This window comes from Engystomops pustulosus, chromosome 3, assembly GCF_040894005.1.
Source record: "Engystomops pustulosus chromosome 3, aEngPut4.maternal, whole genome shotgun sequence".
NCBI lineage: Eukaryota > Metazoa > Chordata > Amphibia > Anura > Leptodactylidae > Engystomops > Engystomops pustulosus.
Genome location: NC_092413.1, coordinates 147,965,067 through 147,983,860, shown reverse-complemented (window position 1 = coordinate 147,983,860; position 18,794 = coordinate 147,965,067). Strand labels below are relative to the sequence as shown.

Sequence of the window (18,794 nt, the reverse complement as noted above, 5' to 3'; positions counted from 1 at the left end):
GGTGGAACCCCTGCTGATCCTGGTTTGGCAAATGTTGCACACCACAGTCCGTCGGTCATCCGGTGTTTCCTTAAAGAACCTCCAGACTTCTGAAAATCTAGCCCTCGCCGCAGGAGCCCTCGCCACGGGAGCTTCACTAGTTGACACATTTGGCGCTGATGCACCAGGTCTGGCCCTGCCTCTCCGTCTGGCCCCACCACTGCCTCTTCCAACCTGTTCTGGTCGAGGACTCTCCTCCGTCTCAGAAGCACTGTGTTCACCCGGCCTATCAACCCAGCTTGGGTCTGTCACCTCATCATCCTCCGATCCCTCAGTCTGCTCCCCCCTCGGACTTCCTGCCCTGACAACAACTTCCCCACTGTCTGGCAACCGTGTCTCCTCATCGTCGGACACCTCTTTACACACTTCTTCCACTACGTCAAGAAGGTAATCATCACCCACAGACTGCGACTGGTGGAAAACCTGGGCATCGGAAAATTGCTCAGCAGCAACCGGACAAGTGGTTTGTGACTGTGGGAAGGGTCCAGAAAACAGTTCCTCAAAGTATGCCGGTTCAAATGCCAAATTTTCCTGGGAGGGGGCAGACTGGGGGGGAGGAGGCTGAGGTGCAGGAGCTGGAGGAGTGCCGATTTCGGTGACATGGGTGGACTGCGTGGAAGACTGACTGGTGGACAAATTGCTCGAAGCATTGTCGGCAATCCACGACATCACCTGTTCGCACTGTTCTGGCCTCAACAGTGCTCTACCACGAGTCCCAGTAACTTCAGACATGAACCTAGGGAGTGTAGCTCTGCGGCGTTCCCCTGCTCCCTCATCAGCAGGTGGTGTCTCACCCCGCCCAGGACCACGGCCTCTGATTCCTGCAGTAGTTGGACGCCCACGTCCCCGCCCTCGTCCTCTACCCCTAGCCCTCGGGTTAAACATTTTGAAAATGAAAGTTATAACTTTAATTTTTTTTTAACTTTTTTGTTGTGTTTTTTTGTGTTTTTTAGTTTTTTTTTGTGTTTTTTAGTTTTTAAAACCAAACAATGCTATCCTATTGCTATGGATATTTTCTAGCCAAGTATGAAAGCACACTGCTATGCCAGATGAGATGACGCTGAGTTATGAAAAAATAAACGTAAAATAAAAAGGAAATGGCAGACTGTGCCTAATTGAAATCCAACCCCTAATAAATTTTCCCACTTCGGTCTTTGCGATGGATATGTGCGTCACTAAGCGCTAAACACAGCGGTCGCAAGTCTCACTCCAAATTCCTGACAATTGGCTAGTATATGCACTGCAGCAAGGACAGCCACCAGCAGATCAACCAGAAATAAAATATATATAACGCTATTGTAGGCGTAAGTAAGCCGTTGGATTCTCCTTTGGCTATTTTCTAGCCAAGTATGAAAGCACACTGATGAGATGACGCTGAGTTATGAAAAAATAAACGTAAAATAAAAAGGAAATGGCAGACTGTGCCTAATTGAAATCCAACCCCTAATAAATTTTCCCACTTCGGTCTTTGCGATGGATATGTGCGTCACTAAGCGCTAAACACAGCGGTCGCAAGTCTCACTCCAAATTCCTGACAATTGGCTAGTATATGCACTGCAGCAAGGACAGCCACCAGCAGATCAACCAGAAATAAAATATATATAACGCTATTGTAGGCGTAAGTAAGCCGTTTGGATTCTCCTTTGGCTATTTTCTAGCCAAGTATGAAAGCACACTGATGAGATGACGCTGAGTTATGAAAAAATAAACGTAAAATAAAAAGAAACTGCCAGACTGTGCCTAATTGAAATCCAACCCCTAATAAATTTTCCCACTTCGGTCTTTGCGATAGATATGTGCGTCACTAAGCGCAAAACACAGCGGTCGCAAGTCTCACTACAAATTGCTCACAATTTGCTAGTAGATGCACTGCAGCAAGGACAGCCACCAGCAGATCAACCAGAAATCAAATATATATAACGCTACTGTAGGCGTAAGTAAGCCGTTTGGATTCTCCTATGGCTATTTTGTAGCCAAGTATGAAAGCACACTGCTATGCCAAATGAGATGACGCTGAGTTATTAAAAAAATAAACGTAAAATAAAAAAGGAAATGGCAGACTGTGCCTAATTGAAATCCAACCCCTAATAAATTTTCCCACTTCGGTCTTTGCGATGGATATGTGCGTCACTAAGCGCAAAACACAGCGGTCGCAAGTCTCACTACACATTGCTCACAATTTGCTAGTAGATGCACTGCAGCAAGGACAGCCACCAGCAGATCAACCAGAAATCAAATATATATAACGCTACTGTAGGCGTAAGTAAGCCGTTTGGATTCTCCTATGGCTATTTTCTAGCCAAGTATGAAAGCACACTGCTATGCCAGATGAGATGACGCTGAGTTATTAAAAAAATAAACGTAAAATAAAAAAGGAAATGGCAGACTGTGCCTAATTGAAATCCAACCCCTAATAAATTTTCCCACTTCGGTCTTTGCGATGGATATGTGCGTCACTAAGCGCAAAACACAGCGGTCGCAAGTCTCACTACAAATTGCTCACAATTTGCTAGTAGATGCACTGCAGCAAGGACAGCCACCAGCAGATCAACCAGAAATCAAATATATATAACGCTACTGTAGGCGTAAGTAAGCCGTTTGGATTCTCCTATGGCTATTTTCTAGCCAAGTATGAAAGCACAATGCTATGCCAGATGAGATGACGCTGAGTTATTAAAAAAATAAACGTAAAATAAAAAAGGAAATGGCAGACTGTGCCTAATTGAAATCCAACCCCTAATAAATTTTCCCACTTCGGTCTTTGCGATGGATATGTGCGTAACTAAGCGCAAAACACAGCGGTCGCAAGTCTCACTACAAATTGCTCACAATTTGCTAGTAGATGCACTGCAGCAAGGACAGCCACCAGCAGATCAACCAGAAATCAAATATATATAACGCTACTGTAGGCGTAAGTAAGCCGTTTGGATTCTCCTATGGCTATTTTCTAGCCAAGTATGAAAGCACAATGCTATGCCAGATGAGATGACGCTGAGTTATTAAAAAAATAAACGTAAAATAAAAAAGGAAATGGCAGACTGTGCCTAATTGAAATCCAACCCCTAATAAATTTTCCCACTTCGGTCTTTGCGATGGATATGTGCGTCACTAAGCGCAAAACACAGCGGTCGCAAGTCTCACTACAAATTGCTCACAATTTGCTAGTAGATGCACTGCAGCAAGGACAGCCACCAGCAGATCAACCAGAAATCAAATATATATAACGCTACTGTAGGCGTAAGTAAGCCGTTTGGATTCTCCTATGGCTATTTTCTAGCCAAGTATGAAAGCACACTGCTATGCCAGATGAGATGACGCTGAGTTATTAAAAAAATAAACGTAAAATAAAAAAGGAAATGGCAGACTGTGCCTAATTGAAATCCAACCCCTAATAAATTTTCCCACTTCGGTCTTTGCGATGGATATGTGCGTCACTAAGCGCAAAACACAGCGGTCGCAAGTCTCACTACAAATTGCTCACAATTTGCTAGTAGATGCACTGCAGCAAGGACAGCCACCTGCAGATCAACCAGAAATCAAATATATATAACGCTACTGTAGGCGTAAGTAAGCCGTTTGGATTCTCCTATGGCTATTTTCTAGCCAAGTATGAAAGCACAATGCTATGCCAGATGAGATGACGCTGAGTTATTAAAAAAATAAACGTAAAATAAAAAAGGAAATGGCAGACTGTGCCTAATTGAAATCCAACCCCTAATAAATTTTCCCACTTCGGTCTTTGCGATGGATATGTGCGTCACTAAGCGCAAAACACAGCGGTCGCAACTCTCTCTACAAATTGCTCACAATTTGCTAGTAGATGCACTGCAGCAAGGACATCCACCAGCAGATCAACCAGAAATCAAATATATATAACGCTACTGTAGGCGTAAGTAAGCCGTTTGGATTCTCCTATGGCTATTTTCTAGCCAAGTATGAAAGCACACTGATGAGATGACGCTGAGTTATGAAAAAATAAACGTAAAATAAAAAGTAAATGGCAGACTGTGCCTAATTGAAATCAAACCCCTAATAAATTTTCCCACTTTGGTGTTTGAGGTGGATATGTGTGTCACTAAGAGCAGGGCCGGCGCTATGGGTAGGCAAAGGTGGCAATTGCCCAGGGCCCCCAGGGAGAAAGGGGAGAATCTCTTCTTTCAAATGAATCTTGAATTGTGTTTCTAGGTGCTCTGGATCCAGAGATATTCAGGTTTAAAGGAAACCTACCACTTCTGACGGTAGGTATGAGATACAAACACCGGGCACCAGCTCAGGGTGAGCTGGTGCCGGTGCTTAGTCTCGTTAGTGTTAAAACCGCGGTATCGCGGTTTTAACACTTTTGAAACTTTCTAGCAGAAACTGCTTCGGCGCTTCGTGCACACGATCGTGCGCGCGCCTACATTGGAAACGCCGCAGGCGTTGCGCGCGCACGATCGCGCGCAGCGCCGAAGCAGTTTCTGCTAGAAAGTTTCAAAAGTGTTAAAACCGCGATACCGCGGTTTTAACACTAACGAGACTAAGCACCGGCACCAGCTCACCCTGAGCTGGTGCCCGGTGTTTGTATCTCATACCTACCGTCAGAAGTGGTAGGTTTCCTTTAAAGTGAGAATATCAGGTGCCATATTTTATATATAAATATCACTTCCGACGGCAGTTTAACAGTTAATATCTCAGTTTTTCTGCATTTTAGAAACACAAATTTAGATTCATATAAAAGAGGAGACTCTCTTCTTTCATAGGAAAAAAGAAGTGAGGTTCTATGAGTCACAGAACCAGAGATACAGCCCCCTGAAGTGTCTCCCCTATCTCCAGATTCTTAGCCATCAGGCTGCAGGGAGCATTAGCTGCACACAGGAGCTGCTGCACCTCAGAGATAATGGAAATATTCACTTTATATGTTACTAGTACTACATTTTGAGATGGGATAATATCAACTAATACTCATGTTTTTAACCCTTCTCTATGCAAATCTAAGAACACACTTTGGGCCACATGTATCAATCGTTTTTTTCTGTTGTTTTTGCGCCTTTTCATTCAGGCGCACCATTTTTTGTGCCATTTTTGCGACTAAATGTGACTAAATGCTAGCTGGGCAGCAAAAAATAACCAGCTTTCCCTCATTTATCCTAGCAATCCAGATGTTTTGATGCGCCTAATGATATTCATCACTTGCGACTTTTCATTTAGGCGCAAAAACGGGCGCAAAAACACTCCAGGCCGGAGCTGGCGTTAACTGAGAAGAAAGCACTGAGCCCCTTTGCAGAACAGCTCATTTCTAGCAGAAAAGCTCATCCAGACACTGCAGACACTAGAACAGATCATACAGACATGAGATACTCTGCAGACACTAGTACAGATAATACAGTCATTAGATACTCTGCAGACAGGAGCTGCAGACTCTATTTACACTTCATCACCTTCTATTTACAAAACATTCTGCAGAATCCTGAGCTCACAGCAAGAGAGAAGAGAACGTTACAGAATGTTGCACATAGTACTGACAGGTGTCCCCCATGTCATTCTGCACAGTATCACCAGTGGAGGGGGATACTGTGCAGAATTACAGGGGTGCAGCAGGAGACCAGCCCTGGGGGATCCCCTCCAGGAGAAGCCCCTGCTGAGGAGGTCACTGGGTGCAGGGTGTCACACACCTGGGTGCTGCTGTGAGTGTTATCTTCATTCTGGGCTGTGGGAGAAGCAGAGAGGAGCTTGTAGCAGGATCACATGTAAGTGCCTGAATCTAACATTACGCCGAAACTGTGCCAAAATTGTGCCTAAACTGTGTTAAAGTAAAGTGATTAATAAGAGGCAGGAAATTACCTTATCACAGATGGTTGTAGCTTGTGATAATTCTGGAAAACAGTGCATCAGAATTTAGGCACAACTACTACACTTAGGCGCACAAAAGTGATAAATGTGGCCCATTCTCTCTTATTCCCTTTTATTTTGTGATAGTTATTTTTTGTTGGGAAAATTGACTGATACGATGAACATTCAATCCTCTTCGCCTAATGTGACTACACCGCGACCAGAACATGTCCATAAAGTTATATGTAACACCAAAAACACACACATGTCCTGGTATAAAGTTTTTATTTCCCATCATCCTCCATTATTTACACCTATGTTATGACATTCTCACTTTCATTCTTATGAAGCGGGGAGGGTTCTGTTATTGTGATAATACAATGGCGACATCTAAACGTGACTTTTATTATCTCATTAGAGAGGTTTATGGATATATAGTTATTTATTTGGGTAACCATTGTGTAAGGAACAGACAATGATAGATCTGTGTGAATTTTCTGCAGTTCCCTTTGCTGCATGTTTTGGTGAATATACACATGTGGGGTCTGTATGATCTCCTCACATCTTACTGTTTTAGGAAAGTAGAGTATTCTGGATTTGTACATATTTTAGAGGACATTTTGAATGTTAATTGCCAAATGCATCACCTAGTTGTCTGCTTTCAAAATTCTATAGGTTTTATGGCGCCTTTACTTTTTATTCTGTTTTATTGATATATTTTGCAGGTTGTGACTGTCTAAAAATGTCTAGCTGAAAAGCAGATATCTAGTTATTACAGTGTTAATGATATTATGTGGATTTATTCATGTGAACATATCAATAGGGCACATTTGTGAACTCTACAAATGTCCATGTATTACATTTAGGAGATGTGAAGGTAAATATTTTCTGTTTGGATCAAATTTTTTGCCATCAAAGTCAAATTTTAAGTATTTTTAATAAAATGTTTCAATTTGAATCAAAATTGCATGAAGGCGCCTATGTCTATAAAATCTTTGATGCAATTTTGAAAATGGGGCAAGTGTCTGCTTTCAGAAAATATCGGTTCCCCTCCTCAAATTTTTTGGAGTGTGGGAGGAAACCGGAGGACCCGGAGGAAACCCACGCAGACACAGAGAGAACATACAAAATCTTTGCAGATGTTGACCAGCGCTGCAAGGCTGTAGTGCTAATCACGGAGCCACCATGCTGCCCATAAATCTCCCTATCATCTATCTATCTCCTTTAAAATTCTCCCATATTACAGTTTGTTTTACCATACTAAAGGAGCCTCTTGCTGACTGTGACTGGTCATAAAATAGTTTTATTTTGGGGCCCCACTTTTAGTTTTGCCCAGGGCCCCACTTTGTCTAGAACCGGCCCTGACTAAGAGCTAAACACAACGGTAGCAAGTCCCCCTGCCAATTCCTCACAATTCCTACTTGTGCCAGCAAGCCCAGCCACAAGCAAACAAAAAAAAAAAAGTATAACGTTATTGTAGCCCTAAGAAGGGCTGTTGGGTTCTTGTTGAATCACTCCTGCCTAACACTATTCTAATAGAACACCCTAACGCTTTCCCTGACCAGCAGCAGCTCTCTCCCTAGCGGCATCCAGACACAGAATGATCCGAGCAGCGCGGGCAGCGGCTAGTCTATCCCAGGGTCACCTGATCTGGCCAGCCAACCACTGCTATCGACGTGTAAGGGTACCACGTCATGCTGGGTGGAGTGCAGAGTCTCCTGGCTTGTGATTGGCTCTGTTTCTGGACGCCAAAAAGCAAAACGGCGGGAGCTGCCATTTTCTCGAGCGGGCGAAGTATTCGTCCGAGCAACGAGCAGTTTCGAGTACGCTAATGCTCGAACGAGCATCAAGCTCGGACGACTATGTTCGCTCATCTCTAATTTTAAACATATGTGGTATATATATATATATATGTATCTATATATATACACTCACCGGCCACTTTATTAGGTAAACCATGCTAGTAACGGGTTGGACCTCCTTTTGCCTTCAGAACTGCCTCAATTCTTCATGGCATAGATTCAACAAGGTGCTGGAAGCATTCCTCAGAGATTTTGGTCCATATTGACATGATGGCATCACACAGTTGCCGCAGATTTGTCGGCTGCACATCCATGATGCGAATGTCCCGTTCCACCACATCCCAAAGATGCTCTATTGGATTGAGATCTGGTGACTGTGGAGGCCATTTGAGTACAGTGAACTCATTGTCATGTTCAAGAAACCAGTCTGAGATGATTCCAGCTTTATGACATGGCGCATTATCCTGCTGAAAGTAGCCATCAGATGTTGGGAACATTGTGGTCATAAAGAGATGGACATGGTCAACAACAATACTCAGGTAGGCTGTGGCGTTGCAACGATGCTTAATTGGTACCAAGGGGCCCAAAGAGTGCCAAGAAAATATTCCCCACACCATGACACCACCACCACCACCAGCCTGAACCGTTGATACAAGGCAGGATGGATCCATGGTTTCATGTTGTTGACGGCAAATTCTGACCCTACCATCCGAATGTCGCAGCAGAAATTGCGGCATTTTTCCAATCTTCTACTGTCCAATTTTTCTGAGCTTGTGCAAATTGTAGCCTCAATTTCCTGTTCTTAGCTGAAAGGAGTGGCACCCGGTGTGGTCTTCTGCTGCTGTAGCCCATCTGCCTCAAAGTTCGACGTACTGTGCGTTCAGAGATGCTCTTCTGCCTACCTTGGTTGTAACGGGTGGCGATTTGAGTCACTGTTGCCTTTCTATCAGCTCGAACCAGTCTGCCCATTCTCCTCTGACCTCTGACATCAACAAGGCATTTCCGCCCACAGAACTGCCGCTCACTGGATGTTTTTCTTTTTCGGACCATTCTCTGTAAACCCTAGAGATGGTTGAGCGTGAAAATCCCAGTAGATCAGCAGTTTCTGAAATACTCAGACCAGCCCTTCTGGCACCAACAACCATGCCACGTTCAAAGGCACTCAAATCACCTTTCTTCCCCATACTGATGCTCGGTTTGAACTGCAGGAGATTGTCTTGACCATGTCTACATGCCTAAATGCACTGAGTTGCCGCCATGTGATTGGCTGATTAGAAATTAAGTGTTAACGAGCAGTTGGACAGGTGTACCTAATAAAGTGGCCGGTGAGTGTATAGCTCTGCAGTAGGAAATGTTTCTGTTCAGAGCACAATGGTAAATTAAGGAATTGCTATGGGACTATAACAATATTATAGTAAGTCAATGAGATATCAAGGAAATCTACCACCAGGATGAAGGACTGTAAAACAAACATGCTGACATACGCTCCATGGTTGTTGATTGAGCTTGGAGCTCCCCGTTACTTTTTCCATAATTCTTAAAGCCCTTTTCCATAAAAAACAAGGGCACAAGATGCTGAAAGAAGAACAGAGGGACATACACCAGTTTATCAGTGTGCTTGGTTTACATCCTTCATCCTGGTGGTATATTTCCTTTAATGACCTTTAAACAAGACCAGTTATTAATGTAAGATTGATAAAGATATGATGCCTAGCTGCAGTTATAGTCTATAGATGGACTATAAAAGGGGTTGGCCACTTTGCCTCATGTTTTTATGTGTGTGTGTATGTGTTGGGAACAGGATATTAAGTAATTTACTAAAATACATCTATTTTAAATGTCTTTTACCTCAGTCTTTTACCTCATCAGCCAGACATTCCTGTCCATAACATGGCTGCAGATGGAGAGTCATGTGATCTCTAACTGGCGATTGCATGAACAGTAAGAGATCACATGACCCTCCATCTGCCGGTACTAGCAGAACTATTAATAGATGTATATTGGTAAATTACCTACCAGTAATATCCTGCACCCCACACGTACACACATGCATTACACAAAAAACATGAGGTAAAGTGGACAACTCCTTTAATATCTAAAAGGTGAAATATTTTTTAACTATTTACCTGACAGGGAACGTAATTTTTGATTGTTTGGACTCTGAATACTGTTAATCTAATCAGAATGGAGTAGTAGCATGATTGCTTGTCCACTACCTAATCGAAACCCCCTATTTTAGTGTTCACTAGTTCCTGGCAGTCAGAAATCAGCAGACTTTAAATGAGCAATTTCTTTTTCAATGTAGGTTTTAACTCCTGATTCCTGATATTTGCTACTTACGTATAGGTTATAATAAAACTTGGAGTCAAACGGGAATCCAATGGGGACATTTATCAAAGGAGAGGTGAAATCTTTAGTAAGCTGAGTAATCCGGATATCATTTTTATACTCAAATAAACGTTGCTCTGAAAAAAATAAAACAACTGTATTATTAGTAGTTCTCTGTATCAAATACAGAGACATAACACAATTAAAAAGTACAAACATGCACCCAACAAAAACAGAAACAGTGGGCCTGGTAACACCCCTGAACCCACCACCCCTAGCCCTAGAGATAAAGCAGTCTGGTAGGTGCAGGTCAGTTGGAAGCAAGTGTATCAGAATATAGGGAAATATCACCTGTTACTGAGTATTGAAGAGGCGTAACCCTCAATGGTTTACTTCCTTTTCCTTTAAATACCAGTTCATTGCTTTACCTCCTAGGTATGACTAAGGACCCGCTCTCTAGGGTCTGAAACGCGTAACCTGCTACCATGGTATCCTTGTTTTAACCATTGTTTTTTCAATAAAGCCTTTTTTTACCAGCCACTGACTTTTTTCGCCTGTTGCCGATGGACATCACTTTTTCATTCATTCTCATCTCATGTGCTTGGAACCGGACCAGCAACCAAACCATCTGTGCACGGCATACACGAGCTTACTACAAACTCAGGGGTGAGCATATACCACTGCATTTTTTGCTTTGTTATTTGTACCTTAATTGTATAGGATGTACTTGTCCCTGGTATGCAGCAAAAAGATCACCTTTTAGATAAGTAGCCACATAAACAGTCTCAAGAGCGCTAAAACAATTCAGTCAGGAACCAGACATAACATGAGATAACAGATAAAATTCCTTTATAAGGTGTAACCTTTAAAGTCCTAAGGGACCTGGCCACATGGGCCGAGCATATAAACACATAAATACCAAGGACCAAGTGCATGATCAATAAAAAAGACCTGACAAGGCAGACAACTTATCCAGACACTGACTGGCGTGGTAGGCTCCCCGAGCTTATCGTTGCACAAACAACATTTTTCAGGGGTAGTTATAACAAAAAGCTATAACTTTTTATTTTCTGTCCATTTAGCTTTGTGGGGTCTTTTTTGGGACAAAATGTATTTTTTAATAGTACAATTTTAGGTTGCATATGTCATACTGATGAACTTTTATTATCTGACTTATCTTTATATCTTCTCAGGACAGTGATCAGATATAGTTTACAGGGCTTTAGCCGCATCTTATCATTGTGAGGGTATTGCATCCACATACTTTTTGTGTAGACCTGTGGCCGTGTGTGGGTCTCGCTTACCTTATCTTGACCCACCTTGTTGTGTTTATGTGTTTTTGTACACTTTTAAATGTTTTTAACCATGTATGTAGGATCTTCTTTGCTCATGAATTGTAATAAAGTTTGACCTTCTAGCCTTTACACAATTGCTTTCTCTTCTCTGTTTTGGTTTAATATTGTTTATAAGTGTGTTGGCTACTGCGATATTTATCTCTGTGTATGAGATCACGCTTCACATTGTTTGGTTTAAGACTGGGTTTACAATCCATTATCCTAGTGGTAGATATATTTTAAAAATAAATGCAAATATAAGAATGCAAAATAACCAATCCAAAGTACACCACATACAAGATTTTCTTTTTTACGCTCCCAAAGTAAGGAGAAAGGTTATTTCAGCTGCTTTTCCTTCTACACCCCAACCCCCTTTGACAATTTACTCCAAATGGGAATCTGGCGTTGGGCAAACCTTCTCTGACACCCCGTGGCAAGTGCTAAGGCCTCTAAATGCACACATCACATGGAAACCTCCCCAAAATTAATTTTTTCATTGTCCAATCTATGCTGGAGATGCAAATCTGAAATTGGTTCTTTCTTACATGTATGGTGAGCTTGTTCAGCCTTATTCTAATAAAACTTTGATATCATCAGCTCTTCAATTCTCTCCCTTATGTGGCTCCCTTGCTTCTTTGTGTCCCCTTTCTAAGGTTTGACAGATCTCTTTCTTTTCTTACTACCACCAGAGTTGGACTTCAGTATTGCTACTCCATAGAAATTTCAAGAAATCCCAGCTGTTCAGGCTATCATTAGAGAAATTCAGGGTTCAACAAGCAGCTACAACAAGGTATGGGACTAATGGCTTACTTATAGGGGACTGGCTGACCAGCTCCCACAAATACATAAACTGTATTTTCCTCATACAATAAGTGTACAAATCAATAGTGGTTATTGTTATTGATGGTAAACTGACCACTACCATCATGATATAGAATGCTCCCCCCCCCTCCCTCCTAGATTCTTTTGAGCATGTCTACATTTATTGTGGACCCTAAATAACACAAAAACTTTTTTCTATGTGTCAATATAAATACAGTGATACCAAATTTATAGGGTTCTGTTTAAAAATGGCCTTCATTTGCATGAAGCTCGGAAGAAAAGCGTTTTGTACCAAAAAGGGCAAATTTTTAGGGGGAGACCTGTACATACATACTTGGGGTTCATAAAGCTTTTTGATTGCAATTAATCTAATTTTGATGGGCTTTCCTTTATTTTCTTAAATGAATGTAGGTATGTGATAAATGCTGCTATAATTTTCTAGCCTGGATTGTTACAGATGGGAAACTACAAAATATCTGTGAATTTAATGTTTTCTTTTTTTTTAAGTAAAACCTAATTTTATTTTTTAATATTTCTTATATTATTTTCTCCCCATTACCTTGTTTAGCTTGTTATATTGTTTGGGATTAGTGAGGACTGTATAAACAATACTCAAAGCTCCCCCTAGTGGTGCTAGAAGAGAAGTAAATTTAGCTTTCCTTATAAATCATAAAAATAAAATGAAATAATGTTAAAATAATTACTAGAGCTAGGTGAGATGAACAGAAACCAATACAGTGTACCAACCCTCCAATGTGTATCATACTGTGCATCGAGATGCAAGCTGTTTGAATTGCAGACCTGGTGATTACTGGGGCATCTAGTCCTACTTACAGGGGAAACTAACCCCATAAGGGGGCTGATGTCTTACCACAGCTGTACCAGGGCTGATCTGACTCATCAGTTCTGATTAATCCCTGCAGACCTGGAGATCATATGACTGCTGGATCTAAAGAAGCGGCAGTAGTGCCAGCTCTGACATAGTGCTATGCAGTAAAGGTAGGAGAAGGCAGGAGTGGTAATGAACTGCTTCTACCTTCTCTCGAGGGTCTCTGGCAGTGTATGACAACTGGAGACTCAGTCATAAACGTGTAAGCAGAATTCTAATGGTGGCATTTATGCGGTTTTAATAAAGAGAGAAGTTTTAAGACAACGTCCCAGGATCCCGTTGTCTATACTACCATTATACAGGAATTAATACTTGGAAGGTATGCTTATTGGAATAAAAATACCATCAAAATCAAGGATAGATAAATCAGGGACACTTAAAGGCGTTATACCACAAAACAAATTACTCCAAAAAACTGTCAAAGAGGTTAAAATATTTCAAAAATCTATTTGTAATGGTTACCTGGAATTAAAGATACCTTTCTATTTGTTATTATGATGCGTGTTAAGCCTCTATTCTGCTCCACACAGAAGCAGATGTGGGAGGGGCCTAGCCATGCACATGCACAGCACTGACAGCGGCAGTTATTCCACAACTCATTGGCCAAACCACGGCGCTACAGAGTGCTCAGCCTTCAGAGTCTCCTTCCACCTGCTGTGTTCAAATAGCCCCTGCACATACTGAACCCTAGCATAGCAGGAATTTGCTATAGATGCTATAGGGCTACCAAAGCCATGACACTACTTCCTTTTCCTTTTAATCTTTGTCACTGTATACTTGAATAAGAAAATTAATTATATATATATATACACGAACACCTATATATTCCATAACATATTCTAAAACTGTCACTGCAGGACAGCAGTGTAGCATGGAGGGACTGCGAATGGTGGAGACTACAGGAGGACTGCAGGACAGCAGTGTAGTATGGAGGGACAGTTTATGGTGGAGAGTACAGGAGGAGGACTGCAGGACAGCAGTGTAGCATGGTGGGACAGTGAATGGTGGAGAGTACAGGAGGACTGCAGGACAGCAGTGTAGCATGGAGGGACAGTGAATGGTGGAGAGTACAGGAGGAGGACTGCAGGACAGCAGTGTAGCATGGAGGGACAGTGTTTGGTGGAGAGTACAGGAGGAGGTTTGCAGGACAGCAGTGTAGCATGGAGGGACAGTGAATGGTGGAGAGTACAGGAGGAGGACTGCGGGACAGCAGTGTAGCATCTAGGGACAGTGAATGGTGGAGAGTACAGGAGGAGGACTGCAGGACAGCAGTGTAGCATGGAGGGACAGTGAATGGTGGAGAGTACAGGAGGAGGACTGCAGGACAGCAGTGTAGCATGGAGGGACAGTGTATAGTGGAGAGTACAGGAGGACTGCAGGACAGCAGTGTAGCATGGAGGGACAGTGAATGGTGGAGAATACAGGAGGAGGACTGCAAGACATGTTGGAGCTCAGGAGAGGTCAGAGCTCAGCCCGTTGCTTGTTTTTATCTCTGCAGCCTCCAGTGTGACCTGACTAATGGTGGAGGGAGGAGATGGCTGCTATAACTCATGTTAGGGGAGGACTCCTCTGTGCAGCAGCTAGTCATGTCTGGCGGCAGTTACCTTGTATCTGCTGCTGTAAGCACCTGTGAAGTTGGTAAGCAGTGGCCATCACAGCACAATCTCTGCCCCTCCTCCTCTCTCACTTCCTATTGGCTGCAGTGTGTCAGCTGATCTCTCAGTGTGGAGAGGAGCTGTGAGCCCACAAAGTGATTTGTAGTGCAGAGCAGCTGGTGAATTCTTGTGCGCAGACTCGGCCAAATCAGCTGTAACTGAGGACGGGACACAGCTACCACCAGGGGGCACCAGCAACCAGAACAAAAGGAGTTATCTCAGTAAGGCTGCAGATTTTTTAATAAGAGTAAATGCTGAAAGTACTTTTAACAATGCATTGGACCCAATTAGAGCTATACGCTATGGTGGCACAACCCCTTTAATCATAGATCCAGGCACTGTGATTGGTAATCATCTTATATTTGTTATCCATGGCCTCCTTCCTTCGAAAATTAACCTTTGGTAATGAACTCCTCCATACGGTAGCTTCAAAGGCTGTTAAACTGCATCACCCACCCCCACTGCTATCTTAGCACTTCCCCCATCCCTCTGATGTAATTTCACTGCTGCAGATGGAATTCAATCACACAATGGGAGGGGGGCTCCATGCACACTGTAACAGCCTGAGAATTTGCAGCTTGGAGGGGCTCTGGGAGCTGCCCCTGTAGAGCTTCATTAGCATAATTTTAACAGGCCATGGATAAGAAATATAAGAAATATAAGAAGATTACCACAGTCACAGTGCCTGGACCTATGAGTGAGTGTCCATGTTTTATCATGCTGGATTTTGATGGTAGGTTTCCTTTAAGTGTTAGTAATTAGTGACACATAGAGAGTCATTGCCTCTTTTAGTTAATTGTATTGCATTTATGTAATTATTTAGTAGTGTAAGACTATAAATGTCATTTGTGTCATGTCATTTGTGGGCCAAGATCGTCAAAGATGAATTTCACCTCTGGCGGCAGGCCTGGACTTCCGGTTAACAGTAACAGTTCACAGGTTAGCTACCTTTATCAAGATAACCTTGGTCTTACCATGCAACACCCGGGTGGGTAAACTTACAGGTTATATTGTATAAGTAACATTTTTTACATGTTTGGACAGCCACAGTGCATGTATATGAATTTGATTTATAAGACCACCACCACACCTTTAGTTCTTGTGGATTTTATTGGTTGTTTTAAGTCTTCTGTGATTCCCTTGCTATGTTTAAATAAAGATTGGAATAGATTTTTTCAACTTTGGAGTTATGATGTTGTGATAATTATGCCCTGCATGTTTGAATTGGTATTCATCTCAAATATGAATTTTAGCCTGTATTTGAGCAATTATTTTTCTTAAACTTGTTCACTTCAATGGGTGTATTGTAAATTGGGTTTTATAAATTCTTTGAAGCACATATTTGTATCGTTTATAAATCTCCTCCTAAGAAGTAAGAGATGACCATAAAAAAAGACATAAAGCAAAACTTATGCATTTCACCATTTAAAGAACAGTATGATACCTTTGCAAATAAATCCATCTCCCTTGTAACCTAGTGTGCAAACACAAGAGTAGGATCCATTTGTATTCACACATATTGCTCTGGGGTGACATCTGCTTAGTCCAGTCTCACATTCATCCACATCTGTAAAGGAGAAAAGACAACAATACCTACAATACATAGTCATTGAGGAAACCATTACAAGTAACGATTTATAAAGATAAAAAAACAGACCAATTAAAGCTGCATTGTGCACAATACTTTAAGGGCTTTCCCATCTTGTAATTTTAACTGTCAGCTTGTTTCATTATTGAACTCATAGATGATAAGATCCTATTGTTTTATATGACCATGTTATCACTCTGCAATGTCTTATTTTGTTCAATATGTATCCAATAATCTGTAAAGATCTGCATAAAGATAAAGCATAAAGATGTATTATCATTGCTAATTTGACTTTGCTCCTGGTTGGACGAGATCCTTTCCTACTGGGAGTACACACAAGATTGATTTCAACATTTATTTCTTATTCATCCTTCTTTATTACCACAGTAGCCAGGGCTGGTGCCAGCACCAGGCGTTCCTGGGCAAGGGCCAGGGCCCCTGGCAGTGTCTGCCTGGTGAGGGGGGCTGTATATATTTAACTCCATGGGGTGCATTTTATAAAGTAAACATGAGAGGCCTGTTTGTGAATGATAAACTAGGAAACATTTTAGTTAGTTTCTGAATTTTTAATGCTGCCAGCCTGCCACATGAGTTCACTACAAAGGGGTTCACTGAGGCTCTGTTGCCCAGGGGTCTACTGAAACCTGGAGCTGATCCTAACAGTAGCTGTCATCAAAGTTGGTACCCAGGACTGAGCCATGTTTTTTTCTATGTGCAGTAACAGTGGTGCCCACACTGCATGCATGTGTGCTCTCACAATCCTGTTTACAGGCACATAGGAGGTGGAGGGATTGTCAAGCCATTGCTGCTATATGGCACCAGAATCCTAAATATTAGGCAACAAGCAGCCAACCGTAGAGAGAGAAAAAGGGGCGAATCCGCAACATCAAGCCACTAAGATAATTGATAGCAATCGCAAAGATAAAATGACCTAAGATTAGGAGAGTGAACAGGAGAATTCCTTGAGTCTGTAACTAACTTTTAGAACAGTAAACTTAAGAGACTCCCAGGTAGGGTATGATACATCCTTTCCAGGTACGCTGTTTATTGTTACCTTTAGCACCTAGTCCTATGCTTCCTAAAAAATCTAAAGCTGTTAAGCGGGCAGAAGTTCAGACTCCCCTATCTATGGCAACTAGAATCAGCCATCAAAATTTTAGTTCTGTATGCTATAGAACCAGAGCCCTAGATAGGGAGGTCTAAACCTGCCATTTCTCACCAGGGAAACCTGAATTTTTGTTTGCTTATTTTACCTTTTTTATCATTAATTAGGTAAGATTAGATTAAAAGAGATGGAACAAAAATTCCATGATGAAGCCGCATCATGGCGGTAAAACGGCCGTAGGGTAGCAGTAGGGAAAGTTCCTAACATTGTAATCGAGGGAAAAGACAGCCAGATAACTCAAATTTATGAGCCACTACTAAGATAGGACATAAAGAATAGATACACAGTCCGCTATTAGTTCAGGGAAATAGCGAAGAGTAACCCATAGCACTCCACACTACAGATAGTGGGGGTCATTTACTAAGGGCCCGATTCGCGTTTTCCCGACGTGTTACCCGAATATTTCCGATTTGCGCCGATTGTACCTGAATTGCCCCGGGATTTTGGCGCACGCGATCGGATTGTGGCGCATCGGCGCCGGCATGCGCGCGACGGAAATCGGGGGGCGTGGCCGAACGAAAACCCGACGTATTCGGAAAAACCGCCGCATTTAAGAACCGAAAATGTGTCGCTCGGGACCCGCTTACCTTCACTCAGACGGCCTCGGTGAATTCCGGCGCGTTAAAATGCTTTTCAGCGCAGCAGCGCCACCTGGTGGACGGCGGAGGAACTACCTTATTAAATCCCGGCCGGACCCGAATCCAGTGCAGAGAACGCGCCGCTGGATCGCGACTGGACCGGGTAAGTAAATGTGCCCCAGTGTGTGAGCGTCTCCCTGCACACACAGGGGCACATTTACTTACCCGGTCCAGTCGCGATCCAGCGGCGCGTTCTCTGCTCTGCATTCGGGTCCGGACGGGATTTATGAATGTAGTTCTTCCGCCGTCCACCAGGTGGCGCTGCTGCGCTGAAAGTCATCTCATCGCGCCGGAATTCACCACCTCGGACCAAGTGAAGGTAAGCGGTCCCCAAGCGACACTTTTTCGGTTTTTAAATGCGGCGGTTTTTCCGAATACGTCGGGTTTTCGTTCGGCCACGCCCCCCGATTTCCGTCGCGCGCATGCCGGCGCCGATGCGCCACAATCCGATCGCGTGCGCCACAATCCCGGGGCAATTCAGGTACAATCGGCGCAAATCGGAAATATTCGCGTAACACGTCGGGAAAACGCGAATCGGGCCTTTAGTAAATGACCCCCAATGTGTCCGTGCACGGCGTTGTGCCGATTCGCGGACCTTATATTAGAGTCCTGCGGCATACAATTGAACAAGACCGCGTGGACTCGCGTAAACAGGACTAATATAAATTTAACCCCGCATTACAAATAGCGGTTAAAAGTGGCGATCACTAAATGATGAAAGAGACC

General features: G+C 42.8%; 1 protein-coding gene across 1 annotated transcript in view; it reads right to left on the bottom strand.

Moving 5' to 3' along the window:
* The window catches only part of LOC140122877 (uncharacterized), a 113,517-nt gene that overhangs the window by 89,858 nt on the left and 4,865 nt on the right, over window positions 1-18,794 (bottom strand). Inside the window, exons 6-7 of the mRNA XM_072144122.1 lie at window positions 16,122-16,244; window positions 9,990-10,114 (exon numbers count right to left, since the gene is read on the bottom strand). Coding sequence (XP_072000223.1) covers window positions 9,990-10,114; window positions 16,122-16,244 — 248 coding nt within the window. The remainder of the gene's footprint in view (window positions 1-9,989; window positions 10,115-16,121; window positions 16,245-18,794) is intronic.